The 16,411-nt window shown below is 46.3% G+C and overlaps 1 protein-coding gene across 1 annotated transcript in view; it reads right to left on the minus strand.

Moving 5' to 3' along the window:
* Positions 1–1,044: 1,044 nt before the first annotated feature.
* The window catches only part of LOC146806289 (olfactory receptor 56A4-like), a 110,020-nt gene continuing 94,653 nt past the window's right edge, over positions 1,045–16,411 (minus strand). The window contains exon 2 of the mRNA XM_085623935.1: positions 1,045–2,021. Within this exon, the coding sequence (XP_085480061.1) occupies positions 1,045–2,021 (977 nt within the window). The remainder of the gene's footprint in view (positions 2,022–16,411) is intronic.

Here is a 16,411-nt window from a genome sequence, read left to right on the forward strand (position 1 = left end):
TTTGTAAGAGTGGTATTCACAATGGTTTTGTGGTTTAGAAAGGATACCTGTAGCTGAGAAGCAAATTTAGACTTCAAGCCATCTCATTTGTGACACAGCAGCCAACATGTGGGAGAGATAGCATCACAATATCTACAAGTTTGCAATCAGGAAGAGTGGTACTCCTTGTGCTATTAGCTATCCTAACATTCTTTTGTATGGTGTGTGTTTGTTGTGGAGAGTTTGCCATGTTTATCGATAAAGAAACGATGGAGGAAACAGTTGTCAGAGAACTAAGCATTGCAAGGCTCTGTCAATCAATTAGAAGATGATGCTCGGTTGGGTAAGGAAACTGCTTATTAAAAGACATCCAGAAATGTGTTCCTCGAATATGTTCCCTCTTAGTATGGGCCAATGAATTAACTGGAAATTGAATCTTTTTTATCATTATATCATCACTTGTTAGTAGAAGCATGTATCCTGATTCCTCCCACATTAACCTGCTATACCATTAGGACATGGACATTGAATTACTACTGAAAGCTACTCACAATGTTCCAATCTTACCTACATACATGGTATTTGACCCATCAAGGTAAATCTACATTTACTTTTTAATACATTGGTTGGGGTAGTTGTACTCCTAATAAAACCCATAAATTGGCAATTTATCAGAAGTTTTGATCTATCAGCAAAGGGAAACAAATTACCCCAGTGCTAAATGTAAATGACATATTATTGGTGCATGTTCCCACACCATTTTGAGCATGTAAATACTTACTTGAGTAATATTAGCCTATGTACTCAGAACCACATTTAGAAAGGATTTAATTCACAAAAGGGCCAAATCAGACAAGCATTTTTCAGTATGTGAAGAAGTATTCCAGTTACACTATTTTATGTTGATTGACTATTTAGCTCCACATTTACATACATTGATGACATCTGTAATTTCGAGATGCGGAGTTGAGAATATTAAGTCTATGCTTGCCTGTATATACTTACAATTACCCAAATGTGGGAGTTAATGTCCTTGATAAAATATTTTTTAAAGAATGATGGTATTTATGCACCACATATTCTGCTGAATTGCTTCCTGATACCACAGTTGATGTCTTTGTTTCTTACCCCATATACAATGGGATTGAAGGCTGGTGGGACATTGAGAAGGAATACATTCAGCACTACTGACACATAGGCCATCATTTCATTTTTTGAGCTGTGTGTAATAGCCAGCACGATTATAACAGAATATAAAATTAAAACAATTATAAGGTGGGAGCTGCATGTTCCTAAAGCCTTAATAATGGCTCCTTTTGCATTGAGCTTCAACACAGCACGCAGGATCAGGCAGTAGGACAAGAAGATCAATATCAGGTCTGTCCCTAGCATTGAATTAGCCATGGCCATTTGGTATATGCTATTCAAGCTTATATCATCACAGGCTAGTTTTGTTACAGCCAGATTGTTACAATATGGGTATTTAACCATATAATCAGAGCAATAGTTTAACCGGGCAGCCAGCAACGGCACTGGCATGGCCAATACTATAGACCTCCCGATGATGAGTACCATTAATTTAACCACAAGTTTGTTATTGAGAATTGAGCTGTACCTCAGAGGACTACAAATTGCAATGTAGCGGTCAAAAGCCATGGCAACAAGTATATCGGACTCGAAGCCGAAGAGCAGGTGAACCAAGAACATTTGGGTGAAGCATCCTGCCCGGCTAATGGAGCGTGCATCAAACCACAGGATGGCTAGAATCTTAGGGGCGGTGACCAGGCTGAAAGTGAGGTCTACTACAGAGAGCTTGCAGAGGAAGTAGCACATTGGCTCATGAAGTCCCTGCTCCCTGCATATTGTTGTTATGATTGTTACATTGCCGATTACTGCTAAGAGGAGAAGAAGGGCCAGAGGAACGGAGAGCCAGTGCTGCCAACGATCGAATCCTGGAAACCCCAACAGGTTGAACTCAGAGACCTGCTGGATGGTGGAGTTGATCTTTAGAGATCCAGTGGTCACCAGCATCATTTTAAATGCTGAAAAACAAAGACAAGGAATTAATCCACATATTACATATATTATATAAATGCAACCACAATTGAACTAAAATGTGTTGTATTCTATTGATATTCCCTTCATTACTGGTGTTCTGTTCTGCCATTGACAGGATTAATTGCATAAGCACTTGATGGTGGCAAATTGCTGACAAATATTTAGGGGCTCCTTTATGAGAAACTAATGCAGCGCAGTGCCGCAAGTTAATTTGTTGCACCACAATGCGTTAGTTTCAAAGCACGGGAATGCAGCATATTTACAGCAGCATGTTGCCTCTCTGTACCTCTCCCTGCGCTGGTGCACAAACTGCTCCATGCACCGGCGCAGGCACTATTGCACCATAGTGCAAGGATGCCTGAGTCGTGGGGAGATTGTTTATCTGTGCAGGAAGTGGCACCTTCCTGCAGAAAAACAATCACTTGAGGTGATTTTCTCTTCCAATGCGTGCTGCAGAATGCAGCATGCATTGAAAGAGGAAAAAAACCCTGGGGAGGCGTAGCATTCTGACACATTTCCAGGTTTACGATTGCACGTATGTGAGAAGTTGGCCTGGCATATGCTAGTCACTACTTATAGTGGCCACCTTGCACAAGTCCAATTCGACTCTTATGGTAGATAGGTTTAGGACAACCTTTTAAAGAAAGCTATCCTAGTGGTAGCTGTGGAGAGCAGCCTTCAGGCTAAGTCTCAGAGGAATGTAAAGCAGCTTGTTTTACCTTATAATCTCTTGAATTACCAAATGAAAGGACATCACACAGGTATAGATATCAAATATATATGTATTTATTACTAGACACACTCTACTAATCTCTTTATGAGATTTGAAGTCAAGAACATATGCAATTATCAACGTTTCACAATAAGTTAAGTACAAATATGTCTGGGGCCCTAGGGGTGTACCAGACCATATACTAAAAATATGGGTTAGGAATGTCGACTTACAAGGGGACAAGGCCTGGGGCCTGTAGAATCACTGGGGCCTCACTAATCCAGCAGAAGCAGGTAAGTAAAGGACCCACGGGAGACGCGTGCAGTGTGAGAACACAGCCGCGGATTCCCTATTGATTTCAATGGAGCAAGTCGTGGTTGGATTTTTTAACTTTTAGGGTACTTCGAGGAAGTCTACAAGCAAGCCACTTACAAGGTAAGTAATTCGAGGGCCAACACACACAGGAGCACCGAAGTGCACAAGTTACCTCACCCAGGGAAGCTTGGTGCATAGGTGTCTTTTGGTGTCGGTTCGCGTTCTCGTTTTCTATGGAAGCCGAAGAAGATTTGCTGCTTGAGAAGTCTGTAGAAGTGTCCAGTGCAATCCAAGGCTGGATTCAAGATGAAGATGACCTGAAAGCAGAAGGGACAGTGTTCACAGTCACTTGCCAGTGACCTGGGGCCAGGAAGATGGCTGACCAAGGAAGTCGGGTGATTTCAGGTGATCTCTGGTGTTTTGACTCTTCAGCCACGAGGTCCAGGAGACATCGATGATGACCAGCAGCTGGGTTCGGACTGACCCACAACGTCTGCAGCTTACTGAGGTGTCGGCAACTGGATTGAAGCCAACAAGCCTTGGCAAAAGCAAGTCTCATGGAATGTAAAGAAAGTCAGCGGTGCAGACCAGCAAGATCTGAGGGACTCACCCAGCAAGGGTGAGGGAGGGCAGGCCTGGAGCAACCAGGGGAGCTCTTTGGTTTAAAGAAAAAGTCGTTGGGGGACCCACAAGCCAACGGGCAAGGGATCGCAAAGACGCCTCATGAGGAAATTCTTTACAGAAGCCCGCGGTCACTCGGGATGGGGTAGGCCTCTGATTGTTGGTGAAAAACCTGCTGGATTCTTGGGCCACACGTGATCCAAAGCACAAGTTCGTAGAATGTCGTGAAGGGGTCGCACTCGACAATAGTGCACAGGACCTAGGTATTGCTGTTCCTTGTCACTCGTGAGGTCCACTTGCCTCAGCTCTGCTGGAGACTCACAATGGCTGTCGAGAAGTCAGAAAGTCCACTTCTGGGGCTGCAGGGACTTCGGACTCTAGCGGGAGCGGGAAGGTTTGTGACCATTGATTAAAGTTTTTGGTGCCTGCCAAGCAGGGGAGTCACTCCTTGACTCCAAGGGAGATTCTTCTGTCTTCCAAAGATAGTGGAACGTCGAAGGGCCAGGATTCTTCTTGTAGAGCCTCATCCAGTGATATCTGATTTGCAATGGCAAGGGTTCCCTATCTTATACTAAAGGTAGGGAAGGGACTAGCTCTATGACCACTCCTCTGGGAGAGTCACGGTAGGGGGTGGTTACAACCACTTCCCTTTGTCCAGTTTCACACCAGAGCAGGGAAAGGTAGCCCCTGAACTGGTTTGAGCTGGCATATGCACAGAGGAGCCTACTGCTCCCCCAGTGCAGGACTTCAAAGCTCTCTAGGAGTGCACCCACCCATCCCCAATACACTAAATCCTGTCTGGAAGGTGATGACACCTCCCTGTGACAGGATGCCTATTGTTGGGCCTCCTCCACTGCGAGTTTCAGTCAGCAGCAGGAGGGCAGCCATGTGTCTGTGCTGGTGGCATCCGTTTTGTGATACCAGGGCTCTTTCAGATTTCTACAGTGTTTCCACAGTGGGTACATGTTGTCCCTTCTAGAAGGGTGGGATCATACTCCCACACCAGTTACTGGTGTGGGGGTATGATTCCAAGTTGTTTGACACCAAACACGACATGTTTTGATGCAGTCATTCCAAAGTTAGCATTTACCAATAGGTTATAATGCACTTAAGAGTATATGGTTTAACCGCATCCACAAACAGCCACAGAGAATAGACTCTGCCAGCTGCAGAGGGGTCCTGCTCATGCAGAGGCACCCCCTCACATTGTAAACCAAGCACCCTGCCCTCAGGATTGATAGGGCCTGACTTAGGGGTGACTGATAGGTTTATATGTGTGTGAATGGTGAGATATAGGGAACCTATACCTCAGTGAGGAGTGCTAACACTACCTCACCCAGGCTGCAGTAGTAGGCCTGTGGTGTCAGATTTAGTATGCTTCCCAGGGGTGGCATAATACTTGCTTCAGCCCCTGGTAGGCCTGTGAAGTATCTATGCCCTTGGTACCTAAGGTACCATATACTAGGTGCTCATAAGGTACCACAGTATACAATCACTAGTGCATCGAGTATGCACTCCAAGTTGTTTAGAGAGAACAGAGAGACTGGGGCCCTGATTAGCAGGGACCCAGCCAGACTATAGCCAGAAACCAGTGTTAACATCAGAAAAAAAGTGGGGGCAACATAAGTGCAGATCCTACTCTCCTACACAACCCCCCCCCCCCAAACGCAGGGACACTAAACTAACCTTGACCAGTTGAGTCTTTGTGTTCTAAGTGGAAATACCTTGAGAGTTCATCTGCATTGGCATGTTGGGTCCCAGGTCTATGTTCCACTGTATAGTCCATCACCTGTAGGGAAATGGACCACTTTAGCAGTTTAGGATTTTCACCTTTCATCTGTTTGAGCCATAGGAGGGGCTTGTGGTCAGTCTGAACTATGAAGTGAGTGCCAAACAAGTATGGCCTCAGCTTCTTCGGGCCCCACACCACAGCAAAGGCCTCCCTCTCTATAGCTGACCAACGTTTCTCTCTAGGGGTCAGCCTTCTGCTTATGAAAGCAACTGGCTTGTCTTGACCTTCATCATTCTGTTGAGACAGTACAGCTCCCACACCCAGCTCTGAAGTATCTGTTTGGACAATGAACTTCCTGGAGTAGTCTGGACTCTGTAAGATGGGGGCAGTGCACATGGCCTGCTTTAGTTCTTCAAATGCCTTCTGACAGCTAGCTGTCCACTGAACCTTTTTTGGGATTTTCTTTGAGGTAAGATCATTTAAGGGGGTCACTATAGATCCTTATCCCTTAACAAACCTCCTATAGTACCCCGTCAGGCCTAAAAAGGCTCTCACCTGTGTCTGGGTGGTTGGAGCTACCCATTCCATTATGTTCTGGATTTTGCTCTGCAATGGTTGAACCTGGCCTCCACCTACAAGGTGGCCCAGGTACACAACCTGACTCTGTCCTATCTGGCACTTAATGGCCTTGATAGTGAGGCCTGCTTTTTGCAGGGCCTCCAAGACATTTCTGAGGTGGACCAGGTGATCCTGCCAGGTGGAACTAAAGACAGCAATATCATCTAGATAAGCTGAGCAATACGTTTCTATTCCTGTCAGAACTTTGTTCATCAACCTCTGAAAAGTTGCAGGTGCATTTTCCAAACCAAAGGGAATCACCACAAAGTGGTAGTGCCCACCAGGGGTTGAAAATGCTGTTTTGGCCTTGGCATCATCACCTAACTTGATTTGCCAGTAGCCAGCTGTTAGGTCAAATGTACTCAGATATTTGGCTGAGGACAAAGCATCACAGAGCTCATCTGTCCTGGGAATTGGATAGGCATCCATCCTGGTGTCTGCATTGAGGCCTCTGTAGTCAACACAAAACCTAATTTCTTTCTTACCACCCTGGGTATGAGGTTTAGGTACAAGGACTACTGGACTAGCCCAAGGGCTATCTGAAGGCTCAATTACACCTAGTTCCAACATTTGCTGGACTTCAGTCCTGATACAGTCCCTGACATGGTCAGGTTGCCTGTAGATTTTACTCTTGACAGGCAGACTGTCTCCAGTGTCCACCTCATGGGTGCACCAGGAAGTCTGGCTAGGGGTCAGGCTAAACATATGTCTAAACTGGTGCAGAACTTATCTGCATTCAGTTTGCTGATGATCAGTGAGGCTGCTTGCCAAAGCAACACCTTCAACTGACCCATCATCAGGTTTCTGTGAAAGCCGGTCAGGGAGAAGCTCACTCTCCTCCTCCTGTTCCTCAGCAGTTGCCACGAGCAAGCCCATGTCAGCCCTGTCAACATATGGTTTTAATCTGTTGACATGGAGCACCCTAAGGGGGCTCCTGGGAATTCCAAGATTCACCAAGTTGGTTACTTCTCCCTTTTGCTCAACAACTGTATGGGGGCCACTCCACTTGTCTTGGAGAGCTGCTGGGGCCACACTTTCTGTCCTGGCTGATAGACAGTCAGTGCAGCCTTTTGGTCATGCCAAGCTTTTTGTAGTTCTTGGCTTGCCTCCATGGTTTTTAGTTGCCTTCTTCATGTATTCGACCATCCTGGAGCGGAGACCAAGTACATAGTCCATCACATCCTGTTTGGGAGGTTTGAGAGGTAACTCCCAGCCCTCCTTCACCAAACATAATGGACCCCTTACAGTATGCCCAAACAGAAGTTCAAAAGGGCTGTAGCCAACCCCCTTCTGTGGAACCTCTCTGTATGCAAACAGAAGGCAGGGAAGTAAAAGGTCCCATTTTCGCCTAAGCTTTTCTGGGAGGCCTTTAATCATTCCCTTTAGGGTTTTGTTGAACCTTTCAACTAACCCATTGCATTGTGGGTGATAGGGAGTAGTGCATTTGTAGTTGACACCCCACTCCTTCCACATTGCTTTTAGATACCCTGACATGAAGTTTGTACCTCTGTCAGATATAACCTCCTTAGGGAAACCCACCCTGGAGAAAACTCCAATGAGGGCTCTTGGCACCACAGGGGCTGTGGTGGTCCTGAGGGGAATTGCTTCTGGGTACCTGGTGGCATGATCCACTACCACCAGGATAAACCTGTGCCCAGATGCTGTTGGAGGATCAAGGTGACCAACAATGTCAATCCCTACCCTTTCAAAGGGAACCCCCACCACAGGTAGGTAGTGGTATCAGGGGGGCCTTTGTTGTGCCACTTGACTTGCCACTGGCTTGGCAAGTGACATAGGAGCGACAAAACTCCTTGGTGTCCTCTGACATGTGTGGCCAATGAAAATGTGGAAAAAGCCTGTCCCAGGTCTTGTTTTGGCCCAAGTGACCTGCTAAAGGGATGTTGTGTGCTAGGGTCAAGAGGAACCCCCTAAACTTCTGAGGTATTACCAACCTCCTGGTGGTTCCAGGGGTAGGATCTCTAGCCTCAGAATATAGGAGTCCCTCATCCCACTAATCTTTATGGGACCCACTAGCACTCCCAGCAGCCTCAGCAGCAGCCTGCTGTCTGAGGGGTTCAAGAGAGGGGCAGCACTGTTGCTCCTTACTCAAATCTACCCTGGAAGGTCCCCCTGCCCCCAAGAACTCAACCTGATTAGGCTCAAGTCCCTCTGGAGCAGTTCCTTCTTCAGGATCTGCTTCTCCTCCCTCAGGAGGAGAATCTGAGATCTGAGACAGAGGGGAAGGCACTACCTTAACCCTACTGCTCATCCTCTTGGTTAGCATCTGGTCCATAGTTTCAGGATCCAGAGCTGGTTCAGCTTTATGCATTTTGGCTTGTGACCTGGTGACAGCAAATACCTCTGCAGGTATGCCCAACATCTCAGCATGAGTCCATAACTTCACTTCAGACGAGTCTGAAGTCTCTAGACCATTGCCCAATAGACTTTAGACAGGGAGGTCTGCACTGACTACTACCTTCTTGACGCCAGTTACCCCTCCCCAGGAGAAATTCACAACTGCCAGACTATGGTTGGTCCTGACATTGCTTGCATTGGTAACCTGGTACATTTCACCCAGGATGATCTGCTCAGGGTCCACCAGATTCTCTGCCACCATGGTGACACTAGCACCTGTGTCCCTGAATGCCAAAGCCTATTTGCCATTTATTACAGGCTGCTGTCTGTATTTGCCCAGATTACTGGGGCTCACTAGGAAGGACATATCAATGTCTTCCTCACAAACAAGCAATGCCTGAGTGGTTACTCTGACTAGGCCAGAGTCCACTTCAGAACCCAGGGTCAACCCTACTACACCCTTATTCTGATTACCACCTCCACCAGTAGCTGTACTAGGGGGGACCGTTGCCTTAGGGGCAGGAGTGGTGGTGCTTTGGTCTTTGGACTTGTTACAGTCAGAAGTCCAGTGTCCTTTCTGTTTACAGAATTTGCACCAGGGCTTCTTTTGGCCTTTTCCCTTTGTAGACTGTGAATCCCCACCAGATGCAGATTTTTGGGGCCCTTGTGAAGACTTCTGGTCTTTTTACTTATCCCCACCTTTCTCACAGCCTTTAGGATCTTAGTGTCACCCCCTTGGTTCTGGGTTTTCTGCCTCACCCTGGTTCACTTCTGACCCATTTGTCTGCCTTCTTTCCCAATTCTTGGGGAGAGGTCAGATCGGAGTCCACCAGGTATTGATACAACAACTGGTTTTGGCAATTATTAAGGATCTGTTCTCTCATCATAAGATTATACAATCCCTTAAAATCAGTAACTCTACTACCAACCAGCCAACCCTCCAGAGCCTTGGTTGCACAATCAACAAAGTCTGTCCAGTCCTGAGTCTGTGCTTTCTGGGTGTCTCTGAACTTCAACCTGTATTGCTCAGTGGTTAAGCCAAACCCATCTAATAATGCATTCTTCAGGACATCATAATCATCAGCATCCTCTTCTCTAACAGTGAGGAGCTTGTCTCTGCCTTTACCTGAAAAGGAGAGCCACAAGATTGCTGCCCACTGTTTCTGGGGGACCTGTTGTACTTTACCGGCCCTCTCCATATCAGTTATCCACGTGTGGATATCATCCCCACTCTGGGAGGGAGGAACAACCTTGGACAGGTTCCTATGGTCTGAAATGTAATCTCTGCCTCTAAGAACACTGTTGCTGCCACCCGGGGGTTCTAACCCCTCTTTTCTAGAAGCTCTCTGGAGCTCAAAGGCTTCTTTATCTAATGCCAACTGCTTGGCCTTACGGGCAAACCTTGCTTCCTCATACTGCAGCAGTTTGTACATTCTTTCAGTGGAGGTCTCTCTTCTATTAAAGTATGAGCTCCTCTGATGGATAGATTCTCTTCCAGAGTGATATGAGTGGTCAGATTCCCTTGAAGGGGACCTAACCCTCTCTTCTATTCTGTCAGTTCTCTTAGGGAGAATTCCTCTGTCCTGTTTAGATCCTTCTGGATCTGGCCCACCAACCACAGAGTCCTGGTCATCCTGATTTTCATCATCTGACCCAGACACTGTAATTGACCCACTCCCTGATTCAGATCTGTTAGCTCCTAGAGCCAACCTCAGATCATCTGTTGCAAGCGGATCTATCAGGCCTAGTGTGGAAGGACTCTGTCCTAGCTTCAGGTGTCTTGCAACACACATGGCCTTCAAGTCAAAGAAGGTCATGTCCTTATACTGAGGCTGAGTGGACCCACTGGCTCCACCCTTTGAGGACATTCTAGTGTTGTACTACCTACACTAGTTTGTGGCCTACTGATCCTAGCTTGAGCTGTAGCAAGGGTGTGCTATCCCTTCACAAACAGCTCTAAGTTCAGAAGAACTTATTGATACTAAGCTTGACTTTTATATGTACCTTGAGTACCTTTAGTGGTTTTCAGTTAGTAATTCAAATAGAGATTTTCTGGTAATTCATTAGTAATCCTTTATGGGTTCAAGAGTAGCTTGCTACTCACCGAAAAAGCACTTCAACACCTCATCGGGGTAGCAAGCGATATATAAATGCATACCTTTTTTCCCTCTTTTATCCCTCCACTATCCTCTCCATCCAAATAACTGACTAACATATCCACCACTCAAATTACTTTCATATTTCACCATACTAATTCACCATTAATCCTTTATGGGTTCCAGACTAGTAGCGTGCTACTCGCCGAAAAAACCTTCAAATCAAAACCCCATTAGAGGTAGCAAGCACTATATAAATGCAAACCTTTTTTCCCTCTTCTATCCCTCCGCTATCCTCTCCATCCAAATAACTGACTAATTTCCACCACTCAAATTACTTTCATATTTCACCATACTAATTCAACACTAATCCCTTATGGGTTACGGAGCAGTGTGCTATTCACCAAAAAAGCTCTTCAACACCCCATCAGGGGTAACAAGCTCTATATAAATGTAAACACTTTCCCTCTTCTATCCCTCCGCTATCCTTCTGATTCCAAATAACTGACTAACGTATCCACCACTCAAATTACTTTCATATTTTTTACTTTACTAATTCAAAACTAATCGTTTATGGGTTCCGGAGTAGCGTGGTACTCGCCAAAAAGGCACTTTGACGCCTCGTTAGGGGTAGTAAGGGCTATATAAATGCAATTACAATTACATGGTTATATCAAACAGATGATTCAACTCTGACTTTGATCCACTGGTTCTCCTGCCCATTGAGATGCAGGTCCTGTTCATCTTGTGAACTCGCAATTCTACCCCCCCATTCTGCTCTGCTTTCTCATAACCCCAGCCACCACCCTCTGTGTGTCATAAAGCAATGGTCCACTTTTCCATCGGGGTGTGACCCCTCAAATCTGCTGAGACCCTTGAGGGGTAAAGCCAGGAGCAGCAAAAGGTGATTGGATAGAATAGCCACTCAAGAAAGTGTATGTGGGGAGCCTCTTTTTCTTACATACATCCAGTTTGGCCACCTCTCTCTCATGGAAATGCTTGGCCAAACCATGTTGTCTAGTGACCATGCTGTCTGACTGCTTTCAGGCACTTCACAAAAGATTCCATTCATCACCAATGGTTGCAAAATAATTTCAGGTTGGTGTCAGGCTGGCTGATCATGGCACTTGCTTCTTCTTATTGATAAATTTAGATGTGATACATCACTGCAGGAAGGTCAGACAAGATAGTCGCAGAGCTTCTCAGATCTGAGCCAAGGGGATTCATGGCTTACTCAACTGTCATTGTTAACATGCCTCTCAAAAATGTCCACTTTACATCACTCATAAAGCAGGAATAAAATAGAATTATGGCGTGCTGGCAAGGGCTGTAATGGTTGGCACAGACCTTACTCCTGAGTTATAGGCCCACCCACAGGAAAAGGACTGTATTCTGTGCAAGGGCCTACCACAACTGTTATAGCCCTCTAATTTAGAATAACGTGCAGACCCAGAATTACTGGGTCATTTTCCACAGGCTGGTCCCAATTTCAGAGATAATTCTACGCTCATTTACCATGTATCATGAGACTGACATGGGGAGTGCTCTGTGTTCCCCCATGCCGTAGGTAGGAGTGTGTCAGATTTAGGATGAGGCCCAGGGATGGGCTTCCAAATTAACACATAACATAACACATGTATTTTTAACATGCACGTTCACCAATGGCCATCTTGGTGCTGAATAAAACTCTGAAAATTGTGACAATATTTGCACATTTGTACAAACTGTAGGCATCTTCTTGCCAAGACAAGGGGTCCGCACCAGGCACAGCGGGACCGCCATTTTGGGGGAAGTACGGTTAGCAGGCTAGTGTTTTCTCCCCTGACAGTATATTTAGAGAGGTACTCACAAATGCGCAGCCGGCGCGCCGCCGGCACGCCAAAGGCAAGCCCGCCTATGCCCGTCCGTGCTCGGCCCGCGCTCTGCTCCAGCACCTCTCCCAATTTCGGAGCAGTTAAGCCTAACATATTACAATACTCCAGTAATTTATTACATAGTCTTTATGGTACAGGTAATACTGCTGACTCAATGCATTAGTCCCAGTACTAGGCCTCCATCTAGCTAAGTGACGTGCCCCAATTTTAACACTATGCTACTGGAACTATAGTATCTTTCAATTGAACCTCGAGATAAACCCGGTAAGAACAGTAAAGGCCTTTCACAACAACTTGGGTTAAAGTGTATATTGCTGAATGCTAGATCTTTGGTGAAGCACAGTGTTGAGTGTGCTAGACTAATTGAGGAAGAGGAAATAAAAGTGGCATTTATCATGGAAACATGGACAGAAAAGGCTTCTTGTCCAGCCTTAGTCAAAACCACGCCCCCAGGTTACTCCTGTCATACTTTAAACAGCCCAAATAGGAAGGGGGGTGGTCTGGTGGTCATTTATCATACTACAATAAATATGACCTTTGGTACAGCGTCAAATGTAGACTGTGAGGCATTGGATTTTACCATCTACTACTCCCATCATCGTACCTTTAAGGGCATCCTCCTTTATAGGCCGCCAGGTCTCAGGAGCCCATTTGTAATTTCATTGGGACATTTGATGGAAAAGGGTCTCTGTGCCAGCTCTTATACCATATTGGGCGACTTTAATTTCCATTTGGAGGTACACGCAGACCCTGATACTGCGACTCTGTTAGAGCTAACGAATAGTGTAGATCTAAAGCAGCAAGTCGTTGGGCCTACTCACACGGCAGGGCACACGTTGGATGGTATTTTCTCCAATAACCTGCATCCTTCTTTTGCAGGCCTGCTGCCCATAGTGTGGTCAGATCATAAGGTAGTTCTTTTCAAGCTAGCCACATTTAACAATCATACCGTGGATAAGCCATCCAATAAACAGAGGCATTTTAGATCATAGAACAAAATAGAGGCTAAGGAGTTAGAAGAATTGTTGAGTTCTACGTCATACCAAATGCCCACAGATATAGAGGAGGCGACTACTCTATAACTGGCTGGAGGTAGCCGGAAACAAGTTAGCTCCTCAATAAGTCCTATTTTTGAATAGAGCTCGACACTCTGCTCCATGGTATTCGCAGGAACTTACAGACCAAAAACTGATCTGTAAGCACTTAGAGAGGAATTGGAGGAAAGAGTATAAGGGTGCTGAAAAAGACGTGTACACACAAAGCCTGATGATGTATAAACAGCTACTTCATAAAACTAAGCAAGAGTTCTTTACTAACCAAATTAACTCAGCTATAAACTCGGCTAAAGAACTCTTTAAAACAGTAACTAGCTTGGAGTACCCCAGCGTACCTAGTATTCCTACGAGTTAGGGTCTATGTGATGATGAAAAAGCCAGATTTTTCTTTGAAAAAGTGGAAGCCATTTACTCCACGTTCAAAGGTCCAACAATTGATGGGACACTGGACGTAATGGAGGAATATAAACCAGTTTCTAATCCCCACTCTGCCCTGGAGGAGTTTGCACCTCTATCCATTATGGATACACATAGGCCTCTGATGTCGGCTAAATCAGGTTCCCCTTATGATCCGTGTCCGGTTGCGGTTTTAAAACTGGCCCCGGAACCTATTGTACTAATGCTTACTACCTTGATCAATGCAATGTTTACAAAAGGATATTTCCCTAAAGCCTGGAAAACAGCATCAATACTACCGCTGTTAAAAAAGCCCAGTTTGGACCCTAAGGATCCTAACAGTTTTTGGCCCAAGGCGCGTCTCCCTCTGCCAGCTAAACTGGTAGAGAAAAAAATGAATGCACAATTAAGTGCTTATTTACGAGAAGTGCATGTGCTGGATCCCATGCAATATGGGTTCAGAGAGGGGCACAGCACGGAGTCATCTCTCTTGAAATCCACAGAAGAGATTAGGGCTGTACTTGATCGGGGAGGTAAAGCTGCCATGATTATGCTGCACTTGTCCGCAGCCTTCAATACGGACCATCCTGATTTGTTGATGGACCGGTTGTGGGAGTATGGAATCCAGGGTAAAGCATGGGAACTCCTGAAGTCCTTCGTTTCGGACAGAGTGCAAACAGTGTCACTCAGTGAATTCTGTTCCAAGCCTTTCTCACTACCTTGTGGAGTCCCTCAGGGATCGTCCCTTAGCCCTACACTTTTTAATGTCCATGTGTCCTCCTTTACCCCTCTTATCGAATCCTTTGGGTTTGGTCTGACTTAGTACGTGGACGACACTCAAACTGTGGTGTCGCTTCTACCAGGGCAGGAGATGAGGACGGAAAAACAGTTTCATGATTGTATGGAAGCGGTGGGCAAATGGATGTCACAAAATTGTCTAAAACTTAACTCCAGCAAAACGGAGGTTATCATGTTTGGTAATGACCCCAAGTTTTGGGCCCCAAGCTGGTGGCCAGATTCCTTCAGTTCTCTCCCGACCCCCACTAGAAAAGTAAAAAACTTGCGAGTCTTGATCGACGATAAACTCAATTTTGGTAACCAAGTTGTGAGAAGATGGCCTGATATATGTTGTCCACTAGTTTTAGTGGGCACCCTGTATCAGTCCAAATAACCCCTTATGGTGATAGGTTAAAGACAACCTTTATTGAAACTATCCTAGTGGTAGCTATGGAGAGCAGCCTGAAGGCTAAGCCTAGCCTGAAGGCTAAGTTAGCAATCAACAGTAATAGCACAAATACACATTTGGGCCATAGGGGCGTACCAAACCATATACCAGTAAAGTGGTATGAGAACCACGACTGAAATAGACACAAGGCCTAGAGCCTGTAGAATCACTGGGACCCCAAGGAACCACCCAAGGTAGTGACACAGGGGACCCACGGGTGGCGTGTGCAGTGTGTGAACACAGCCGCGGGTTCCCGTTAGCTACTATGGACAATGTGGCAGTTGGAAAATTAAAGGTTAGGGACACTTAGAAATGAGTCAGGACCAAACCCTTTGGGACTTAGGAAGTTCTAGGGCTAGCACTCACGGGAGCACCGGAGTACTCGTGTTACCTCACCCAGGGAAGCCAGGTGCATAGGTGTCTTTTGGTGTCGGGTCGCGTCGTCGATTTCAATAGAAGCTGGCGAAGAAGTGCTGCTGCCGTGAAGAGGAGAAGTGTCCAAAGCGATCCAAGCCTGGATCTAGGATGGAAGGAACGTGAAATCAGAGGGGACAGTGTCCGGGTCACTTACCAGTGACCAAGGGCACGATAGACCAATGCCCACAGATGTCGGGTGCTTCAGGTGAGTTGATGGGTGTCTTGACTCTTCAGCCACGAGGTCCAGGAGGCGCCAATGACAACCAGGAGCTGGATTCGAGCTGTCCAACAAAGTCCTTCAAGTGCTGCGGTGACGGAAACCAGATTGGACCCAACAAGCCTTGGCAACGGCAAGTCACTTGGAATCAGAGAAAGGATGGCGGTGCAGACCAGCAAGGTCTGGGGGACTCACCCAGTGAGGGTAAGTCGGGGCACATCTGGAGAAACTAGAAAAGCCCAATCAGAAGAGGAGTCGCCTTCCTGGGGACCTACTAGCCAACGGGCTAGCGATCGTGAAGAAGCCTCAAGTGGTTGCACTGAAAACTGGCCCACGGGTCACTCGTAGAGTGGAGCCCAGAAATATTCAGTGCAGGAGATGCTCAAGGCTGGGGCTACTCAGAGCCCAAAGAACAACTTCAAGGGAGACAAGGAAGATGAAGGTGCTGCAAAAGTTCACGGTGTCCAGGGGTCACGGTTCCACGTCACCCACGATAGCCACAGGCCTCAGCTTTGCTGTGAACTCAGGGTAGCCTCGGCAAAGTCTGGAAATCTACCTTTGGTGATGCAAAGACTTCAGCGTCCGGCGGGAGCTTCAGCGATGCAGACCAGTCAGTTGCTTCTTTGGTGCCTGCCAAGCAGGGGAGTCACTCCTTGACTCCAAGGGAGATTTCTTCCATCTTCTAGGCGAAATTGAAAGTTGAAGGTCCAGGATATATATTGCAGAGTTTTGTCCAGGGTA

The sequence above is a fragment of the Triturus cristatus genome, chromosome 8 (assembly GCF_964204655.1).
Source record: "Triturus cristatus chromosome 8, aTriCri1.1, whole genome shotgun sequence".
Classification (NCBI taxonomy): Eukaryota; Metazoa; Chordata; class Amphibia; order Caudata; family Salamandridae; genus Triturus; species Triturus cristatus.